The 22,286-nt window shown below is 45.9% G+C and overlaps 1 protein-coding gene across 5 annotated transcripts in view; it reads left to right on the forward strand.

The window, feature by feature from the left end:
* Positions 1–22,286, forward strand: part of TASOR2 (transcription activation suppressor family member 2) — a 72,257-nt gene that overhangs the window by 7,457 nt on the left and 42,514 nt on the right. For 4 of the 5 annotated variants that reach the window (XM_039519775.1, XM_039519780.1, XM_039519779.1 and 1 more), the window contains exons 2-10: positions 11,013–11,158; positions 12,905–13,000; positions 14,010–14,082; positions 15,844–15,935; positions 18,558–18,695; positions 18,839–18,963; positions 19,072–19,091; positions 19,195–19,294; positions 21,097–21,197. In XM_039519775.1, the coding sequence (XP_039375709.1) occupies positions 11,013–11,158; positions 12,905–13,000; positions 14,010–14,082; positions 15,844–15,935; positions 18,558–18,695; positions 18,839–18,963; positions 19,072–19,091; positions 19,195–19,294; positions 21,097–21,197 (891 nt within the window). Of the gene's footprint in view, positions 1–2,990; positions 3,314–11,012; positions 11,159–12,904; positions 13,001–14,009; positions 14,083–15,843; positions 15,936–18,557; positions 18,696–18,838; positions 18,964–19,071; positions 19,092–19,194; positions 19,295–21,096; positions 21,198–22,286 lie in introns of those variants that run through there. The other variant, XM_039519778.1, reaches the window with a different exon arrangement.

Below are 22,286 nucleotides of genomic sequence, written 5' to 3' on the forward strand. Positions count from 1 at the left end.
CAAATCTAATTTTCTTTTCACCATTTATGCGGTTACTTTTCTTTCTCTTCTTATACTCAGCTAAGATTGTGGAAAATAGGCAGTTTCACTTTTGTTTCTATTCTTCTCTGTTTCACTTTCAGCTTCTCAGTACATGCAGACACTACAGGAGAATGCTTAAAGCTGAAACAGCTCTTTCCATTACAATTTTAAAAGCTTTCAATTTTTTAAGTTTTGCAACTTTTTTTTCAATGCAGAATCTAAATTTGGGCCTAAATATGGTTGAAAGTGCCCCTTTAGCCTTAAAGAGAATCTGAGAATTTTACTGAATTTCCAGATTTGTTGCATTTTCTGTAATTGTTTTCTCTGATACATATCTACATACTAACTTTTTAAATTTTCTCCAGTTTTTACTGAATATCTTATGCTTTAGGTAACATAACTCCTTGTTTCTAGTAAACTATAAATGTTCTGTTTCTGTCACATTTCAGAAAGCTTCCCAGGCTCTTGTGAGGTTGCCTTGTTGAACCTGATCCTGAAAGATGCCAGCCACTTAAAATTCTCATTGATTTCAGTCCATCGGGCCCTTAAAATGCATTCGCCTGCTTGTACAGGTTTATGACCCTCTATTATCTTTCTTTAGGCTCAGTGTGGCATTCACCTGCTGCGTAGTTTATATATAAGGATGACCAGCTAGGTATGATCTAAGGTTCTCAGTGCTGCAAGTACTGACACATGCAAGTAACTTTACTAATGCAGCCACTCTGGTCAAACTCTGATGCTACGCTCAGTAATAAGTACCCCGTGCCTGGTAATATTTGCAGGATTGAGACTTTCGAGAAGGACACACAAGGCCCAGTGGCAAACTTGTAGCTTAGGGTTTTTAATAATGAAAAATATCATTCAAAATTCCTTAAACGATTATTAAAGCAATAGTGATTCAAGAATAAATCCACCAACAGGCTTGTAGTGATTGCAGCATATCATTTAAACATTCATGTGTTTAAGGACAAGATCTGCCATAGGTTTTTGTGGTTCATAAGGCATTTACCTGGGCGTTGCCACCTCCCCCTCCACACATAAAAGCCTCTCACCTGAGTTTCGTGGTGCTTTCAGCCAGGGCTAGCTGGCCCAGCCAGGGGGTGGATTAGAGCCTGAATTCTGTTTTTACTTAGGCAGGTAACCCGCCCACTTTGTGGTATAGACACAAGCTAAACCACTTGAGTTCTCAGTCCTCCAGTGCCATCCCATAATTCCCCCCATGTGCCCAGGAGGATGGACACATTCTCCCACAATTCACTGGGAAAGAGCAGCTCAGCTTACTGCTGCACAAAGAACCGTGGCATGTGCCCCCAGAAGTCGGGGGGGGAGCGCAGCACCAGTGCAGATGCAGTCACTCAGGTAGGGCGTTGCACAGGGCCGGCTTTAGGATGTGCAGGGCCTGATTTGAAAGAGCTGCCACCAAAATGCCACCAAAGACAGTGGCAGCGATTGAGCTGCTGCTAAAGATAGCTGCTGCAATTCGGCGGCAGCTCAATCGGTTGCCGCTGTTTCCGGCGGCACTTCGGCGGAGGGTGCGGGGCCCTCTTAGGCGTGGGGCCCGATTTCTGGGAATTGGGAGAATTGCCCTAAAGCTAGCCCTGGCATTGCAGGGCAGCTGCTCACACCAGGACTAAGCTAACCTGGATGCTGATCACCTGAGCTAACTCTGCAGCTAAAACAAGCCAGTGGAGTCTGAACTCAGTGTCTTCACTGTTCACTTGAGTTCTGCTGTCTGCCAAATTGTGTCTTCCAAGCCACAAATAGCCCACATTGGATGTAACATTTGGCCACGAAATGGGAAATCACTAAAAGGCTTGAATTAGCTGCATGCTGCTACCTTTCCTCCAGGCAGAATGTGAAGCTAGTTTTGCACACCAGGGAAAACTTACTACTGAAGGAATATATTAATAATTCTGCATGAGAGAGACAGGCTGAGGTGTCAGTTCACCATTCCTCTGGCTCTTTTTTTTTTTTACTTAAAAGATTGTGTTGCAGAAGAATGGTGGGAGGATCCCAATAAATGTGCAGGTTTTTATTTGGAAGTAGGGCAAGAAAGAGGGGATTGAATCTTAAAGCCATAAAGGGGCCAATGATGTTTTTTAGCTGATTAACCCAATTATGTTTCTGAAGTTAGCCAGGAAAAGTCATTCACGGCAGATGCTGTTATCAGTCGTGTAATGAGGTGAGACGAGACCTGCGTAAAGCCTGCAGTTCATCCTCTTACCATCAGCCCCTTCTCCGACTGAAGACACGACAGTACACAAAGGTGAACCTTAGGAGAAGATCTGTTTCTCAAAGAAAAGCCAAGCGCCAGGCTGTAGCCACTTGCAGGGCCCAATCCAGCCCCCTTTGAAGTCAGTAGAAAGATGAGCACTGACTTCAGTGGGAGTTGGCACAGACCTTAATATATGGAGATATGCCTATATCTCATAAAGCTGGAAAGGACCCTGAAAGGTCATGGAGTCCCACCCGCTGCCTTCACTACCAGGACCAACTACTGATTTTTGCCGCAGATTCCTAAGTGGCCCCCCCTCAAGGATTGAGCTCACAATGCTGGGTTTAGCATACCAATTCTGAAAACCACTGAGCTATCCCTCCCCTTAGGGCACTGAGGGACTCGTTGGACACACCCAATAGTCTCCTGATGTCATCGCTCGGCGTCTGAGGCCTGATCCACACACTGCTTTTGTATAACTGTCAGTTAGGGGGGTGAATCTTCTTGGCTGGTACAGTTAAAGCAGTACAATTGCCCAGGGTGGCTGCAATTATATATAAGTGCATCTTACACTATTAGCCCTGCTCTATGCTTAATATTTAGGTCGACATAGGTATGTGGTCAGGGGTGTGAAAAGTCCCCACTTCTGAGGGCTGTAACTATGCCGACCTAAGTCCCACCCCCAGTAGATGCAGCTAGGTCAACAGAAGAACGCTACCGTCACTGGGGAGAAGGTGTTCCTATAGCAACGGAAAACCTCTTCCAACGGTGTAGGCTGTGCCTACACCATGGGGTGATGCTGGCATGGCCCCCCTCCCGATCCCTTCCCTGTGGAAACTGGCTCCACCTCCTGGAAACTGCCCCACTGCCCCCAAATCCCATCCCCCCGTAAAAATTTCCCCCTTCCTCCCAAAGTGCCCCCCAGATCACCGCCCCCGTCCAGCCAGTCCCGCTCCAGCCAAGTCTCCGTCGCTAGGGGCATGCATCGCTGGCCCCTCTTCCAGCACTTAGCTTCGCCGGTGTCACCTGCTCACTTGGGATTGCTGCCCTCAGACAGGCCAGGCTACTCGGAGAGAGGTAACCACCCTCGGCTGGGCCTGAGTGGGAGAGGAACCAGCCTCCTGGGAGTCAGCCAAGCCCACAGTTGAGGGGAAGGGGAAACCACCTGCCCCACTGCCTCATCACCTCCGGTCTCACCCTTCTCCTTCCTTCAGTGCCCTCGCAACCAGCCTCCCTCAATGCCCCCTGCCCCCTCAGCCCTACCCCTAAATCCCCAGCTCCACCCACACACTCAGTCCCGAGCCCCTCGACCCTACTCCCAACCCTCCTAGCCTCCATCTCCCCCAAACTCAGCCCCCTCGTGCCCCCAACCCTACCTCATCCATTCTATCTTCCCTCACCCCATCTTTCAACCCTACCCCAAACCCCCTAGTCCCCATGCCTCCACACCCAAACCACTTAGCCCCGTGTAGAAGGGTTGGACTCACCCCTGCGGCGCCTCCTGCTGGTGATTCCAGGAATTAGCTCTGTTCCAGCACTGGAACAGCACGTGGCTGTCTTCTCAAGCCTCGGCCCCTTCCCAGGGCTGTTTTTAACCCCTTCAGGGCCGGAGCAGGGGTTCACCCTGCTACCCCCCCCCCACCTCAAGAACCCCTCCACCGGGGGGTGGGCGGGAGTGTTTGTCCTTCCGGCCCAGTTTTCTCCTCAACTGGGCCCTCAGGACATCCCTTTTCTGCTGCAGGCTCTCCAGTGTTTGGAGCAGCCTGCTTGTTTCCTCTATTGTCTGGGTCCCCACCATAGACCTCCCTGGTCCTATGTGGGTTCCCACATCAGTTTGGGTTCCCACCTCGGCCCTCTTGGCCCTTATGTGGGTTCCCTGTTTAAGGTGAGGCCACTCTGCCCCAACCCCTTTGTCTTTAGGGGCCTCAGTCTGGACTACCCCTTCCTGGCGGCTAGTCCCAGACCGAGCCTTGGTTTCAGGCACTCCCCCTTTCTGTCTCAGGGGGCAATGCCTCTTTATGTGGCCCTTGGTGTGGCAGTGGAAGCACCCTTGGCGCCTTCCCCCTGCCACGGCCCTAGTTCTGCTTGTTTGGGCCCTAGCCCTTCCTTCTGGGCTGGCCCGGGACTTGGGAGCTCTATGAGGGCACTCCCTCTTTAGGTGTCCCCGCTCCCCACAAGCCCAACAAGTTTGGAGCCCCCCTGTTAACTTCACAGGGGGCCTCTCTGCCCCAACCCAGTAGGGGCACACCCTTCTCCAGTGTCCCCGTCGCCCACAGGCAAAACAGTCTTTAGGCCTCGGCACTGGCCTCCAGCCCAAGGTGCCCGGCCCCCATTGAGGTCCATGTGCCCGCCCCCGCAGCAGCTGAAGCAGCCGTGCTTGCTGCTCAGCAAGCCGGGCCACACAGGCTCTCCAATAATAGTCCATCTTCATTTTCTCCACCATCTCAAAGTTCAGGCAATAGTCCCACAGTCCTTGCCCTGGCCCCTTGTATCGGGGCGGACCGCTATGCCCGCATTCTCCACCACGTGTAGAGGGGTTGGACTCACTCCTGCGGCGCCTCCTGCTGGTGATTCCAGGAATTAGCTCTGTTCCAGCACTGGAGCGCCCTCTGCAGGCTGGTGATCTGCCTGTCCTCTGGCCCCCCGTGTCCCTCCCTGGACCCGGTGCCCTTTTACATGGGGTGCTGCCCCCTAGCAGTAACCCCTTTCTCTCTGGGTTTCCCCTCCTCAGGGAACCCCCACCCTCTATCCCCACCTTGCCTCAGTATATGGCTACTGCCAGTCATTGTCTAGCCCCTGCACCCTGGGGCAGACTGCAGTATCAGCCTACTCATCACTGGCAAGGAGGGTTTGGATCTGCTGCTTTGGCCTACCCCTAGGCTGCCCTCTGCAACCCCTAGTACCTATTGGCCCACTGCTAGGCTGCAGCCTGGGGCTTTCCAGGCTGGAGCTCCCCAGCTCCTCTGCCTTTCCCCAGCCTGCTCCACTCAGGTACCCGGTCTAGCTCCCTGCAGCCAGGCCCTTCTCTCTCTAAAGGTAGAGAGAGACTATCTGACTTCCCTGGCCTTCTTATAAGGCCCTTGGCTCAGTTTGGGGCGTGGTCCCAGCTGCAGCCACTTCCCCAATCAGCCCAGCCTAAAGGCTGTCTTCTCAAGCCTCGGCCCCTTCCCAGGGCTGTTTTTAACCCCTTCAGGGCCAGAGCAGGGGTTCACCCTGCTATACCCCCCATGTGCCCCACTCCCAGTCCCCAGCCCCGCCCCACAACCATAGCCCTCCATCTCCCCTCCACACTCTGTCCCCAGCCTCTCCCACCCTAGGACCCTATCTCTCTCCCCCACCCCAACTACCTCCCACACCCTTCTTCTTTTGCCCACCCTGCCCCACATACGTATCTTTCCAAGCCCCCTTTCAGACCTTGTTCCCTCAATTTATTTCCCCCACCCCCACCTTGTCCGATGAACCCCTACGCCCAGTCCCCAGCCCCAAACAGACATCTTCCCAATTAATTGGCATTGGAAGCCATCTTCCCAGTCTTCTTTCATACACAGTCCCAACCCTGCCTCTGCCCTGTTTTACAGATGGGAAACTGAGGCCCGGGTTGACTTTCGCTTGGCCTATGTCGCTCCAGAAGGTTGTGGCAGAGCTGGGGACCACCCTAGCAGAAGGAAGGGGGAGGAGAGCACAGATCTGCTCTGCGGCTAGAACTTTTATGGCTTTGTGGCATTTCTGTGCCTTGTTTAGTTTGAGAGAGCTGGACCTACGCAGGTGCTCAGAGGATAGAGCTAAACCTCTCCCACTTGCCCCTTTTTCCACACACACACACACCAGAGAGAAAGTCCAGTAGGGAGTAGAGTGCACACACACTCCTACCCCACAGATCCAACATGGGAAAGCACAGAGTCCCATTGGAGTTTGGGGTTGAGCATTGTGGGAGACCATTTAGAAAGCCACATTCCTGAAGATTAACCCCTCAGCTGACTGTTACCCCTCAAATTCTCTTCCACTGCCCCCAAACACTTTATGGGGTCTGTGGGCCCAGTTGAGCCCCCATCTCTTGCAAAGCGCGGTACAAGGCTTCTCACCCCTAATGGGTTTATCTTCACTAGACTTGTGGTGAAATACAAACAGCTGCATTTCCCCCTGTGAATTTCAGTATTGAGTTCCGTAGGCTTATGCCAACCACCCCCCCTTTAATGCCCACCACCTCTGTTGATTAGGTTCTGAGAATTATAGGAGCTTCCTGCAAGTGGCTACTGCTGGTCCTGAAACCAGGTGTAAATCAAAAGTGTTTAAATGAGAATTAGAGAAAAAGCGAGAAATATAATTACAAAATGTGGCATTCAAAAGAGATTGCTTTACAGGCAGACAGAGAAGTGCCATCGAGTTGAGTGTCAGGCCTAGCTTCCCTCAGCCAATAATACATGAGTATCTGACACTTTAATAGTGCTTTCTATTCCAAAGGATCCCAAGGCATTAGACAAACACAGGTCCCAATACTGTAATTGGATCCATGCAAGCAGACTCTTAGACCCGTGTGGAGTCTCACTGAAGCCCCAACACCCCAATCTTACAAACGCATGGGTGAGTGACTCTTGTGAGTAGAATCATAGGACTGGAAGGGACCTCGAGAGGTCATCTAGTCCAGTCACTTGCACTCGCGGCTGGACTAAGTATTAACTGGACTATCCCTGACAAGTGTTTATCTAACCTACTCTTAAAAATCTCCAATGATGGAGATTCCACAACCTCCCTAGGCAATTTATTCCAGTGCTTAACCACCCTGACAGTCAAGAAGCTTTCCCTAATGTCCAACCTAAACGGCCCTTGCTGCAATTTAAGCAAATTGCTTCTTGTCCTATCCTCAGAGGTTAAGGAGAACAATTTGTCTCCTTCTTCCTTGTAACAACTGTTTATGGACTTGAAAACTGTTATCATGTCCCCTCTCAGTCTTCTCGTCTCCAGACTAAAAAACCCAAATTTTTCAATCTTCCTTCATAGGTCATGTTCTCTAGACCTTGAATCATTTTTGTTGCTCTCCTCTGGACTTTCTCCAATTTGTCCACATCTTTCCTCAAATGTGGTGCCCAGAACTGGACACAAAACTCCAGCTGAGGCCTAATCAGCGCAGAGTAGAGCAGAAGAATCACTTCTCATGTTTTGCTTACAACAATCCTGCTAATACATCCCAGAATGGTTGCACTTTTTGCAAAAGTGTTACACTATTGACTCATATTTAGCTTGTGATCCACTATAACCCCCAGATCCCTTTCCTCAGTACTCTTTCCTAGGCAGTCATTTCCCATTTTGTATGTGTGCAACTGATTGTTCCTTCCTAAGTGGAGTTATTTGAATTTGTGCTTATTGAATTTCATCCTATTTACTTCAGACCATTTCTTCAGTTTGTCCAGATTATTTTGAATTTTAATTCTATCCTTCAAAGTACTTGCAACTCCTTCCAGCATGGTTTCATTTGCAAACTTTATAACTGTACTTTCTATGCCATTATCTAAATCATTGCTGAAGATATTGAACAGAACCAGACCCAGAACTGATCCCTGCAGGACCCCACTCGATATGCCCTTCCAGCTTGACTGTGAACCACTGATAACTAATCTCTGGGAACAGTTTTCCAACCAGTTATGCACCCATCTTATAGTAGCTCCATATAGGTTGTATTTCCCTAGTTTGTTTATGAGAAAGTCATGTGAGACAGTATCAAAAGCCTTACTAAACTCAAGGTATACCACATCTACCACTTCTCCCCATCCACAAGCCTTGTTACTCTGTCAAAGAAAGCTATTAGGTTGGTTGGACATTATTTGCTCTTGATAAATCCATGCTGACTGTTACTTATCACCTTCTAGGTTTCTTCAAATTGATAGCTTAATTATTTGCTCCATTATCTGGAAGGGACCTCATCTAGTCCAACCTCCTGGGCAAAGCAGGATCAATCCCCAATTAAATTGTCCAACAGATTTTTGCCCCATATCCCTAAATGGCCCCCCTCAAAGATTGAACTCGTAACCCTGGGTTTAGTAGGGCTATGCTCAAACCACTGAGCTATCCCTCCTCCTCTCTTATTGTTTTCTGCCTCTCATTGAGTAATGGGCCTAACCTTTCCTTGGTCTTCCTCTTGCTTCTAATGTATTTGTAGAATATTTTCTTGTTACTCTTTGAGTCTCTAGCCAGTTTCATCTTGTTTTGTGTCTCGGCCCCATTAAAATCACAGGGACTGCCTGTGTGAGTAAAGTGATTTCACGAGCTTACGTATTTGAAGGATTGGGCCTTTATTACTTCCTTCACCAATGAAATTCAGCCATCACTGAGGTGGAATGTAAAAGCGTACAGCAGCACTGTCATAAAATTTGGGACAGGAAGGGAAGAAAGCTAGTGTATTTCAACTGCAACCGTCGAGAAATTTTATATAGGTAGAATAAAATTACCGCATCTGATTTACAGGAGTAAGTCTGACCTCCCATGTTATCTTTTTAATATCTTCAAGATGTGAGAGGAAAAGCTATAGACAAAGCAAAATAAAGAGGGGGCAGGAAAAAAACAAATTAATATATTGCTCTTTATCATCATTAGGGTCAATAAGAGAAAATACATTTAATATTTTTCATCTTTGTGTGTTTAGGAAAAATAGTTCTGCTTCTTACTTTTTTACTTCTACTTTTAAATAATAATCCCGACAGAGTGATTAGTGCAATGCAGGATAGATAAAGGGTGAATGTGAGCAGGGAAAAAAGAGGTAACCTTCCCACAGGAAGGTTAAAAGAGAAAAAGGCAGTTTTGAATAATTAATTTCCATAATTATACACCTGATGTCCATTCTTGTCTGTCCTCTAAATGCATTTATTACAACAATGATTTAACTCTGGTTTTCTACTGATATAATTGCCTTTCTTCATACCTTTCATTTGACTCACAAAGCTAGAGTTTATCTCCCTTTTATTGTTGTAAATCATATGCTGCAGAAATGCAAAATCAAATAACTCGGAGGCTATAGACAAATAAATTAAAAGCTTGCCAGTTTGGGAGCGTTGGGCTGTTATTTTCCTTATGTTAGAGCTTCTTGGATCTGAGTAATTGACAGGGATAATGGGATTTGAGGACTAGGGATGTTTTTTATTGCAAAGAGGCAAAAAAGAAAAAAGATCATAAAAGTGAAAAATGTGGTGTGACAGAGACTAATTATCTCTTACTTAGTCTTAGCTATGATGAAGATAATACTTTTCACGTGAGATCTAACCCCTTGTCTTTACAGATCTCCTGGTATCTTTCTTAAAGCACCACTATACACTGAAAAATTACTCCCAAAATGGCACTGTGAGCTTCCATATTTATTGTCTTTCAGTGACTTCAAGCTCATGTTCTATTTTAAGTTCACAGGGTTACAAAAACATCTTTTCTAATTTGTCTGTACTGCAAACTAAACCTGTGAACTGAAGCTTCCTGCTTGTGCACCCTCACCAGTAATAAAGATTTCTAAAGTCTAAGAATCTTAATTCAGGTTTTCCTATATAAGTGTTTGTGTTTTCTCTGAATGGACTTTAGCAACTATAGTTCTATAGTAAAACACTGTTTTTTCCTAGTCAAATATATTTACATATAGTTTGTAAAGTTTGGGATCTGTTATGGCATGAATCACCAGTTGCTACTGTTACACATGGGTTTGCAATGGCCTTTTCTTAGCTTGTGAGCAGTATACGGTCTGAAGAAACACTGTATTAATGTTAGTTTTGTGACTGGCTGTTTACCACAGCTCTTTTGCGGGAGCTGTGGTAAACAATGAGTTTTTCTGCTTTAATCATTCTCTCTAACTAGAATTAATTCTTACTGCTGAAGGGTGGCTTCCTGGGAATCAACATTGGTGTTTGGCCTGAGATTTCTTAAAGAGGGATTGGGATTGCCTGCATGTGGTTAGTGACCTTTGTTCAATGACCAGTATATATAGTGTAAATAAACAAGTTACATAGAGAAAATACCCTGACTCCACATCATTGATTTCTCCTCCGAGACAAAGCCGACCCCCAAGGTCCCAACACCCGCTACTTCTCAGCAGAGGGACAACAGATCTAAGATACTATTTGTAACATTATGATCAAATCTGGCATTATTAGGAATCACAAACATAATTTGCTGTAAGGTCTCATTTGTCCTTATTATTTAAATGTTATTCTCTTTGGTTTTGCATTTATATAATTTGCAAAAAGACAAAAACAAAACAGGGCTATGAAAAGGAATTTGAAGGTGTGCCTGTTCGGAATAAAATAAGTCTTCCTCAGCTTCATGTCTCTTTAGAGAGGATTGAGAGAAGGGGTCCTGTGAGAAAAGTGTGGGGACTGAACTCAGTAGTTATTAGAGCTTATTAATGAAGCTAAAGGAGAACAGTGAACTCATATTCTTCCTGTCTGATATAAGTTTAAACTGCAGCTCTAAAGTATTGTAGTTTGCATGAATTTGAGGGTAGTTGCACCAAGAGACTTCCCAATTCAGTAGAAACTACAGAGAGATTGATATACAAGTCCTACATAGAACTGAGTTGCATGTACCAGGGAAATGAGTTGAGACCTCACTTCCCCATGTACTCAATTTTATTTTTCATTTTTCATTGTAATTTAATGTCAGGGTTTGTTGAATTGTCAATACGTTTAGCAATGTCTGTTATTGTTTTGCTCAGCTGCTACCAAAATCAGAAGAGACTCTTGTGGTGATCGGTGTACACACACTGTCTTCATGAATATTTTCACTTCTTTTATTGTTTTACTTACAGCTTTTCACCAAATGCCAGTGGATTCAACTTCCCTTTACCAGACAGCAGTTTCGGTGCTGCATAACTCATATTTGGATTCCACATCTCGGAATGGCTTTCAGTACAGTCGAGTGACTTTGGTGAAAAATGATGTCTTTTTAAAGGAGGTATGTTTTGTGGGCGAGGGGTTTAGTTAAAGGTTTTGCAAGGGAGGGAATTCCTTCTGTGTCTTCCAGGGTTCTGTTATGTTCCATTGTTTTTTTGTGCCTGCCATTTATGGCAGATGTTTGATTCTTTGGTTTCCAGAGTTCAGTTAATTTATACATCCCATTGTTACCTTTGCCCAATTTACAATTCCTGAATGAGTCGAGCATTTTCTTTCTTTTCTCTTCTTGACCCTTCTGCTCCGCACCCCGCTCCTTCCTTTGACTGTGGAATAAAGGCTGCAAAACCTGCAGCTGCAGGGCCTCCTCTGCAAAGTCATGGGGGGCCGTCAGGACCGGTTGAAATGCTAATGCGATGCTTGCTGCTTATGCTCTAGGGCTTTTCGGGTGGAGCATGAGCCGCTTCACGCTGCCTTGAGCCCCAAGTTAAATCAGGATGTCTCTCCTTTTATCCTGGCCCTGGCTTTCCAGTACCATCTTCATTTGTATTGTGCTTGAGGCTGTATTATTTGAAGACTGCAGATGACTCTTTTCTCCGAGCCCCCAGGAACCAGTGCTTCTGTTGTCATTAACTAAAAATAGAGCTGAAATCTTAGTCAACATATCCCGGGGCAGGGTTCCCTCACCCTGGATTCCTCTCTGCAAGCAGTCCTCATGTAGGCCAGTGGCAAGTTCAACACCAAGTGCTTAATTTACGGTAGACAAGTCCTTGTTCCTCCAACAACATAAAACTTTTACATTCCCTCTAGGCGGGAGGGGGCGGGGGTGATGGCAGGGAAGGTGGGAAGGAAGAGCTCTCACCTCCCTGAGATCCTGGGTTTCACTGGCCCTTCCTTCCTGTCTACTCCTCCCTGCTCTTTCCTCTTCCTGTCTCTCTTTTAACTGTCCTCAGCTGAGGAGCTGAATCGCCTTGTTAACTGGTTAAACATCCTATTCTTAGCCAATGATCTCCTCAACTGGACTCGCATGGGGACGATTGCCAAATCAGGCTTAGGCCGCTCTGACGCTGTCACACTGCATTACACTGGCACAGCTGCGCTGTAGAGCAGGGTTTCTCAAATAGGGGTCGCCGCTTGTGTAGGGAAAGCCCCTGGCGGGCTGGGCCAGTTTGTGTACCTGTCCCATCCGCAGGTCCAGCTGATCGCTGCTCCGGGCCAATGGGAGCTGTTTACCTTCCTCTGCAGCATGGGGCTTGGGTCACTTGCAGGTTTAAAATAGTGTAAATGGTGGATTCTCTGTAACTGGAAGTCTTTAAATCATGATTTGATGACTTCAGTAACTTCAATCAGAGGTTATGGGTCTATTACAGGGACGGGTGGGCAAAGTTCTCTGGCCTTCAGTGTACAGGGACAGGAGGTCAGACTAGATGATCATGATGGTCCCTTTTGGCCTTAAAGTCTTTGAGTCTATAAATACTTGTGTTGAAAGGCTTTTTAGGTGTTTCATGATCTGTGTTTCCCCTGCACCAGCAGTTGTTTATCTTACTAGCATCTAAACAGTGCAGGTAGATGTTTCCTTGCATTGCTTACATATTAAGTATGTATGCTTTCAAGACTGTAAGACCTTAAATGCTTTCTGAAATTAAAGAAAAAAGCATTTTGGTTACCTTTAGTTAATGTTTGTAAAGCACTTTAAGATCTTTAAATGAAATGTGCTATATAAATGCATAATATTCCCCGTGTCACAATATTAATATGGGTCTAGTACTTGGAATATATAAAAGAAGCAGCCTTTTTGTGTCTCCTACAGTACAAAACTTTTAGCCAAGAAAAGGAAGCGAGTGGCTATACCAAGGAGGAACTTGACGAGACCTATGCATTTCTTCTGTTTGATAGTGAAAGAGAGGTAACGTGGAAAAGTGGTTCAGCATAACATATTGAGATGCTGCATCTCTGAGTACTTTCATTTTCAATGAGGCTCCTCCCCAGGGAAGTCCATCAGAATTATTCTTAAATGGTTTAGTTTCTCTTTGTAATCTGCACTGCCTCTTCATTGGGATCATTGCTGGATAAATAACCCAGAGGAGAATTTATCTGATAAAAAGGATCTGACAGTGACTCCTGATCTTTTTAAAAAACTCTATTGTTGTTGCTATTGTTTGAGTGCTGACAGACTGTGCAAACAGAGGGAAAGGCATTTTCCCTCCCCCAGTGAATTTACAGTCTAGTTTAGACATGAGCAAAACAGCTCAGATGCATTTAGAATGAAAAAGAACCTCAGTGACAGAAAACAGGAGTTTACAAGCATCCTTTTGAAGAAACTCTGTAGGTTGTGGAAGTAAAGTGCTAGAAGATTAAGAAAGTGCAAGACGTCAGCCATCTGTCTGCCAAGACATTTCTGAGGGGGTGGAATTTTCCAAAAACTTCCAAAGCATTGTGTGTTGCATGAATATAAAATGTTCATTAAATGTCATAGCCAGACCTGATAAATGGCTCTCAGCATTTAGGGCCATCTTTCCCCTGACTTCAATGAACATTGGATCTGTCCGTAATTATATTCCGATCATAAGTGTCTTGTGGATGTGAAAATAATTAACTTTTTTGCAATACTTAAATACATTTATTAACTGAAGGTATAATAATAGGAGATATACCAATCTCCTAGAAGGGATCTTGAAAGGTCATCAAGTCCAGCCCTCTGCCTTCACTAGCAGGACCAAGTACTGATTTTTGCCCTATATCCCTAAGTGGCCCCTGCAAGGATTGAACTCATAACCCTGGGTTGAGTAGGGCAATGCTCAAACCACTGAGCTATCCCTCCCCCTTAGTATGTTTGCTAAGTGTTGTAATAGTGACAGGATAGCTATATATCTTATCTTTAAAATAAATAAATGAGGCTCTAACTTATTTTGAAGGCAAAAGCAGTGTGTCAGAGTGGACTTCGTATAAACACCAGATCCCTTACCACGCTAGGTGATCCAGCAAAAGGTAAGATTTAAGTACAGAGGGGAAAATATCTGACTTGTTATAATGAACTGCAAGCAGTTTCTTAAAAAGAAACATACAAATGAACTTTTATGACATTTTGTTCACTATAAAGCAAAATAGTACAAGCAAATCTAGATGATTAGGGCCGCTGATATTCGTAACTTGATTTACACACCCAACTGTATAGCTGATCAAATGCATAATTCAGAGGCTTACATCAATTTTACATTTTAAAGTTCAAACAAACATACAAAAAAACCACCCTGAGAAGTTGAACTAAAATTTGAAACTAAGGCGACATATTTGTTAGCATTATATCTTTTGTTTTAAACTACTTTTATTATTGGTATCAGGGAGCTGAACTAGATTTTTGGCTCCACTGAAAGTGATATTATTGTAACTATACCTCCTTGCTCAGGAATCGTACATTCTAGAATCAGTGGACTCAAACGGGTGTAAACTGAAGTAGTGTGGCAGTGAATCACACACTACATTTTTGAGAATTTAGACATGCGTTTTTGTTTTTTGGGGGAAAGGGGGCTACATGAAAGCAATGCTAAAATAGAAAGTGTCTGAAATATTTTAATTTCTTAGTGTTTTTTTTTCTCCTGCTTGACCTAATATTTTTGTACATAGCTCCTATTGAAAGTAGTTCAAGATATGTTGTGGTTTCATTTTTTTCTGATGTTTTGTACACTAGCAGCTGCCAAGAAATTGTTGCCTATATGAATTCAAACACATAATGTCACTCCCTTCCCTTGCCATCCTTTTGTATATGGAAATCAAGGGATAAATGCAGCCAATGAACTGGAAGATATCGTTTTTGACTGTTGCTGGTAGCTATCTGTGTTTTGGGTTGTAAGCACAGTTGGATTTTCCCCACAGAGAAAGGGGGTAGGAGGTGCTGACTTTTACATAAAGCTCCCTTGTATCATGACATACTTTAGAGTTATTTTATCTGGAAGTTGAGAGGCATGTAGAGGTTACAGAGAAGGCGTAGGAAGAAGTGGTTGTAATCTGGTCTGAACCACAAACTGTCCCTCTTTAGTTAACCCAGGTGAAAGCTGAATAAAAACAAGCCCTCAGACAACACCACATGTTACATCTGGTCTGAGCTCTCCTACTTATGTAAATTCCAAATTGATAACCCAGCATGTATTAACCCCTTCAACGCTAGGCCAACATACGCAGCTCTTTCTGACCTTTCATCAGGTTTCACCATAGAGCGCCCTGATCCTGCAAACGCGTACTGTAAGTACTCCTACTAAGTCAGTAAGACGACCACTCACAGGAGTAGGCCCTAAGTTTGGTAGTGTATGAGGTACACTGTAGCCAGTCAGGTCTAAAATAAATCCATAGGCCTTAGTTTTAACTTTGAAACGGATTTAAACACTTCTGACTGGGAAAATCTTATAACATACACATCTCCTGTGAGATTTGAGGGTCTTGGGAGGGGTGCGAAGTAATCGTGCGGTCTTACGTGGTAGGCTTGGGTTTCATACAAACAATATATTGCAGGGCCCACAATCTACAATAGCAGACAACACTGAGCCGTCACAGTTTCAGTCCTTTAAGAACCTTTTTCAGGGTACAAAGGGACACTTTCAGGTAGCTTAGGCTCAAAATTAAGGTTTTACTAAAAAAACAAATCATACAGTATAATACTAAGATTTTTTCATCGGGATTTTCTTATTTAGTCATTATTTATAATCCAGAATTCCAAAAAGAATATTAAATATATTTTTATTTTATTTTTTAAAGGGGCTTATGTTTCCAAGTACTCAGACTACCTTCATCCAAGGCCCTGGTATCATGGAAAATCTGGCTGTATTGTAATTTTTAAACTAATTAAGGTAAAACTCAATTTTTTTTCCCCCACAGACTGGTTAATGAAAGTTCCCATAGAGCAGCAGGCAAAACAAAAATGTTAATATCGGTGTGTTGTCTTAATATTGATATGATATAAAATCAATACTATATTGATATCTTTTTTTTGGAATCCAGGGTATTTAGTACATATTGATTAGGGGCACGGTGCACCATGAAAGTATGAGATCAAAGAGCACCTTGATTTTACTCCAGAAGCATGGATATCACTGAGGGTTTCATCTGAGAAGGGCTTTCAGTATTTGTTCCACAATCCGTTATTTACTACTAAGGTTGCCAACTTTCTATTGGAACAAAACTGAACGCCCTAGCCCCACCCTTCCCTGAGGCTCTGCCCTGCCCCTTCCCTGAGGACCTGCCCCCCACTCACTACATTCCCCCTCCCTCGGTGGCTCACTCTCCCCCACCCTCACTCACTTTCACTGGGCTGGGGCAAGGGGTTGGGGTGTGGGAGGGGGTGAGGACTCTAAATGGGGGTGCGGGCTCTGGGGTGGGGCCAGAAATGAGGAGTTCAGGGTGCGGGAGGGGGCTTCGGGCTGGGACAGGTAGTTAGGGTCGGAGGCGGAGGGCTCTGGCTGGGGGTGTGGGCTCTGAGGTGGGGATGAGGGATTTGGGGTATCGGCGGGGGCTCCAGGCGGGGGGGGGGGGCCGAGGGATTCGGAATGTGGGAGGGTACTGCAGGTTGAGGCAGGGGGTTGGGGTGTGGGAGGGGTGAGGGCTCTGGGGTGGGGCCGGGGATGAGGGGTTCAGGGTGCAGGAGGGGGCTCTTGGGTGGGGAAGGGGGTTGAGCTGCAGGGGGGGTGAGGGCTCTGGCCTGGGGGTGCAGGCTCTGGGGTGCAGGAGGGGGCTCTGGGTTTGGGGGGGCTCAGGGTAGTGGGTTGGGGTTCAGGGGTGAGGGCTCTGGGCTGGGGGTGTGGGCTCTGGGGTGGGCTCAGGGATGAGGTGTTTGGGGTGCAAGAGGGGGTTCCAGGTTTGGGAAGGGGCTCAGGGCTGGGGGTGCGGGCTTTGGGGTGGGGCAGGGGATGAGGGGTTTGGGGTGCAGGGGAAGCTCAGGGCTGGGGCAGGGAGTTGGGGCTCGGGGTTGGGACGCAGGCTTACCTTGGGCAGCTCCCTCTCAGCAGCACAGTGGGACTAAGGCAGGCTGCCTGCCTGTCCTGGGGCACCGCGCTGTGCCCTGGAAGCGGCCAGCAGGTCCGGCTCCTAGGCAGGGGGTGGGGGAAAGGAGGCTCCGTGGTGCATGCTGCTCTCGCCCGACTGGGCTTTTAATGGCCCGGTCAGCGGTGCCGACCGGACCTGCCAGGGACCTTTTCGACCGGGTGTTCTGGTCGAAAACCGGACACCTAGTCCCGCTATTTACTACGCTGCTAGACTTAAATGACAAACTCAGCTTTTGGGTGCAAAGATGGGGCTTCCATGGAAGCTGATTGGAGCTGCACACATACTCCTATCCAAAGGCAGACTTCCAGCACTTCCAAATGTTCAGCATCTGGCGTGACACTGATGCATCCGGCAGCCGTGTCACCATAGGCGCCAACTTTTCCCGGCACAGTGGGTGCTTGCGCCCCCCGCCCCTGCCCCGCCCCCAACTCCACCCCTGCCCCGCCCCCATTCCAACCCCTTCCCCAAAGTCCCTGCCCCAACTCTGTCCCCTCCTTGCCCCTATTGTACTCCTTCCCAAATCCCTGCACCAGCCCCGCCAAGTTCCCCCTCCCTCCCAGCTCTTTCTGTGCGAAACAGCTGTTTCGTGGTGCAAGCGCTGGGAGCTAGGGGGGAAAAGTGGGCACGAGGTGCACTCAGGAGAAGAGGCTGAGGCGGAGGTGAGTTGGGCGGGGGGGGGCAGGGAGCTGCCGGGGGGTGCAGAGCACCCACCAATTTTTCCCCGTGGGTGCTCCAGCCCCGGAGCACCCACGCAGTTTGGCACCTCTGCGTGTCACACAAGCTTGCAGCCTTGTTACAGTGTCACACATCTGGCTGTGCCGGCGGCCCAGCAGTTTGAAGTTTGTCCTCCTGGCCACTGGGCGCCGCTGTGGCGCTGGATTTCAGGCATCCTCTCTTGCCTCCCCGCTCTGTGGTTCTCCAGGTGGTGCTTGGCCAGCATTCTCTGAGCCCTCCTGGCAGCAGGGAGGTGGCGGTGGCAGAGCGGTGAGGGGTGTGTGTGGAAATAGGGGAGCAGAGTGGGAAAGGCAGCTCCAAGTTCCTTGCCACTCCCAAGGCTCCCAGCAATCCACCCACGCTTTGTGCCAGGCTCTGTCCCCCAGCCCCCTCTACCCACACAGCCCCAGACGGCCATCAGTGCACTGTTTCTGGTTCTTCTCCCCTGCACTCACCGCAACGAGTGTGCGGTGGAGGACATAGGCTCCCTGTGTCCCCGCCACCTGCTTGCCTTGCTCGGCAGGTCCCCAAAGTGGAGATCGATTTGTTGGTCTCCCTCTTTCAGGGAGTTGTGGAGGATGTGCATGCAGCACCTTTTATAGAGAGCTTTGCGATTCGGGGAGGGATGGCAAAGTTATCTTCAAATTCATGGGTGGTTTGCTTCCGTTCAAAGCATTTTTACCAGCGTTATTTTTTGGCAAATGTGTTTGTCACAGGGAAAGGTCAAGTTCGTGCCAGAGAATTACACGGCGAATTACACCAATCCGACTCCTGGCTATGACTGCCACATCTCTGTGAACATAAACAATATTTCCTTGGAGACTAGTCATTTTCGGGCCTTCGAACTGAGTCAGGTACAGTGGCTGGCAACAAAGAGCCATCTTGAAGAAATATTTCTGAACTTAATGTGAGATGGGGGTGGGATTCAGGACTGCATTAAGGCACTGCTGAGTGAAGTCATTCTCTTTCATCTGTTTTTTCTTTTTTTCCTTTCCAGTATTACGTGTATGAATTTTCCAGTGACAGTGTTGTTGAACGCCCTAGACAGATCTGTCCCTATGTAATAATAGCCTTTCAGTACATGGAGCCTAAAATAATGTCAACATTAAATCATAAAAGAATGTAAGTGACTTTCCATTATTGTACAACATTCAGTCATGTGACATTTTTCCTTGACAATTTTTAAGCATTCTTCTTTTCTCCCTCCCTCCCCCGCCCTTTTTTCTCTAGAATTGAACTTGAAAATAAAGGTAAGAGAACCTCTTGTTGGTTTGAAAAGTTGTCTTTAACTGTAGCTTTATTTGCATTGTTTTCATTTTCACATGATAATTCTTTTTCTAATTTTATTTTTAGTACATTGTTGCCCATGGAGAGGGCAGCTTTCTATCCAGGGGCACGTTTTGTGTGATATCGCCCTTAGGTCCCCATATAGTGCTGTGATTCCAGCACAACTGTAAGTATACGTATATTTTCCCTTTTTTTAATGCTTGGGTAGCCGCCGAGTGAAATGGAAAAAAAAAACACAATTTGAGGCTTTATTGACACTGATGCTGGGAATCACAGATGTATCCTTTGGCACCTTAGCTAGAAAGGCAGTTTCCAGCTTCAAGCAGATGTAAAAGCTAAAGGCTCAGTCATAAACTCAGCAGCACCCCTGCTTAGGGGGGTAAGGAGCTCCTCTTACTCCTTTACATGGTCCAGATGTCCTGATATTATCGGGACCATCCCAATACTAGGAGCTATGTCTTATATAGATAACTATAAACCCCCACCCCAAAAAAGTGTCCTGATTTTTCACACTTGCTATCTGGTCACCCTACATGGGCTACCCTTATCACCTGATCTTTTACAGGGGGTGTGTTAGGGGACAGCAGCCACTAGCATTTCTGAGCTGCTGCTCCTCCTACTTCCCTCCCATGCACAGAGGTAGCAGTGGCTGATCTTGCCCCCCCCTTCCCTCCCCTCCTCTTCCCTCCCCAGACTCTGCTGTCCCTCCACCCCCGTGCTGCCAGATGAGCTGGCACAGCGAGGAAAATGAGCTGCATCAGGGAAAGGGCATATTTCGCTTGTGCTACATGAGGTGTCTAGTTTTGAGTATTGAGCCCAATACGTTATTCCCGGTTTTTCCTTTTCTTTTTCCTATGGCAAATAGACTTTGTTATTATGCTAATAAAGTCAAACTGCTGAACTATAGCTTGGGGAAATGGTGAATAAGCTATTAAAGTAAGTGTTTTGAAATATTTAGTCAGAATTAGATAACGGTGAAGAATTTAACAAGTTAGAGGGTTTGTAGTCTGTTTGGTGCTAGGGATTAGCTAGTCACTCATTTTCTTCTGATCATACTTTCCTCCCAGGTTTTCTGTGGTTTTTATGAATTTCGTGGGGAGTGTATATTGGCCTCTAAGCAAAAAACATATTTTAAAAAAGTTTTAAAGTGGGAGGGAGTAGAATAAATTGTCTTCTGCTTTTCGTAGGTTCTTATCCAGTATCCAAACAGGAAGGATACTGGCTATAACTCTTCAGGTCAAAAGCTGTTTTTTCCAACATATGTCCTATGACTTGCAGTAACATGCCGCTGTTTAAGGTTACTTTGGGTCAGTAGAGACCAGGCCAAAGTCTGGTACAGAACACACAATGCCACCTTTCTGTTTCTGCAGTAGGCATCCATGTGGCTTTGTATCCTAACCGTTTCTACCTCATGAGGGACATGCTTTTATTTTTGAGACATCTGATTGGACACTTCACTATTAGGTGGCATCACCTGTATCCAGGATTGTTAATTCTTTCTGATGTCCGCTCTTTGGAGACTATTACTCATTTGGCATCATTGTCAAGCTAGTCAAAGAAGCCATAAATTGGTATTATTTTTAAAAAGTAATTTTTGGGAAGACTATTCTATTTTGTCAACTGAAACTAATTAATTCTGTTAGGTCCACTTCAGTATTCTTTCTCTGGGAGCCAATAATCAATATGAGAGAGACAAAGTGGGTGATGTAATATCTTTTTATTGGTCCAGCTTCTGTTGGTGAAAGAGAGAGAAGTTGGTCCAGTAAAAGATACTGTCTCATCCACCTTGTCTCTCTCAGATCCTGGGACCAGTACAGCTACAACACTGCATATATCAGAGCTCGGTTCAGTGGAGTGAGCAGTTGTCCACTTTTCAGTTTTACAATGGTATAATAACCTTAGATTCATCATTCGAGTTAGAACTATACATATATTTAATCTTTACCACTTTTGCTCTTCTTTTTATAGGCCAGACAAACTGGAAATGAAATATATCATAGGTGTGTCTGATCTGAAAAAAAAGCTACCGGAAGCTGCATTTGGAAAAAGTAATTACACAAAAAACGAAGGTACGTGTACAATCACTCACAGTATGAATAATTATTTCATAATTTTCCATATGTGGCTTGTTTTCTTTTAAAGCAGCCCTTTTTATAGGGTGACAGAGGGTAGCACAAGATACTTCTGTGGTTGCTTATCCACACTCGGAGCCTGAATCTGCACAGTGTTGAGTATCCTCCTCTATCATTGATCTCAGGGTACTTTACATCCTGCCTGATCAAACCCATAGTCACTCGCTCCTGAGCCAGCAGGAGGCATTCAGCAGCCATAGTGTAGTCCTCATGGCACAATCTAGCAACCTTCAGTAAGCCCAAAGAACAGAGTCTGCAGGGAGCAGCATCCAGTGGTCTGCTAAGGGAGCACTACTGTGACTTTGGGTGTCCTTGAGAGGGAGAAATTAAATGGGAAGATCCACAGGGCTCTGAGAGAGGCTCGGAAGATACCATTTGAAGTCAAGTGTGAGGAAGCCTCATATCAGAGCAAATTTAGGGAGGGGAGAGAAAAGAGATTGATGAAACTAGTAATTTATACTGCCCTTGTCGCTGTGCTATAAAGTATACGCATAGGGATTTCTTCTTTTCTCTCTCCCTCTGCCCTAGTCAATGGGGTGGGTGGAGGGAGAACAAATGTGAAGAAGAAAATGTGTTTCTGTTTTCAAGTTTGGGTCTATTAGTTTATATTTCTTTTGGTATGGAATTCTGACCGTTAGGATATGGTTTATGGAATCATACAACCAATTTTTACCATGCTGAATGACAGGTTTAAACATTAATTTGTAATGGGGAATTCTGCTATTGACCTCAGTAGCTGTTAGATAGTGTGTTCCACTACACCGCATATGGAATCCAGGATATAAAAGGGGTATTGTTGATAGCGTTCATGAGCATTTTATGACAGTTTGTATTTTATATTGCATACTACATACCTCTGGACAACTCCACAAAGCACTGCAAAATCAGTGAAAATACATTAAGTTGCTTTTGTCTGCTTCAGTGTTTCAACTGCGAACTTCCTCGTAAACTGGCGATAGCAGTAGATTCTTCCTGTGATGTGAATTCATGCAACTGTTTAGAAAATCTCTGCAGTATTTACTCTTT

Source organism: Mauremys reevesii, linkage group 1 (assembly GCF_016161935.1).
Source record: "Mauremys reevesii isolate NIE-2019 linkage group 1, ASM1616193v1, whole genome shotgun sequence".
Lineage (NCBI taxonomy): Eukaryota > Metazoa > Chordata > Testudines > Geoemydidae > Mauremys > Mauremys reevesii.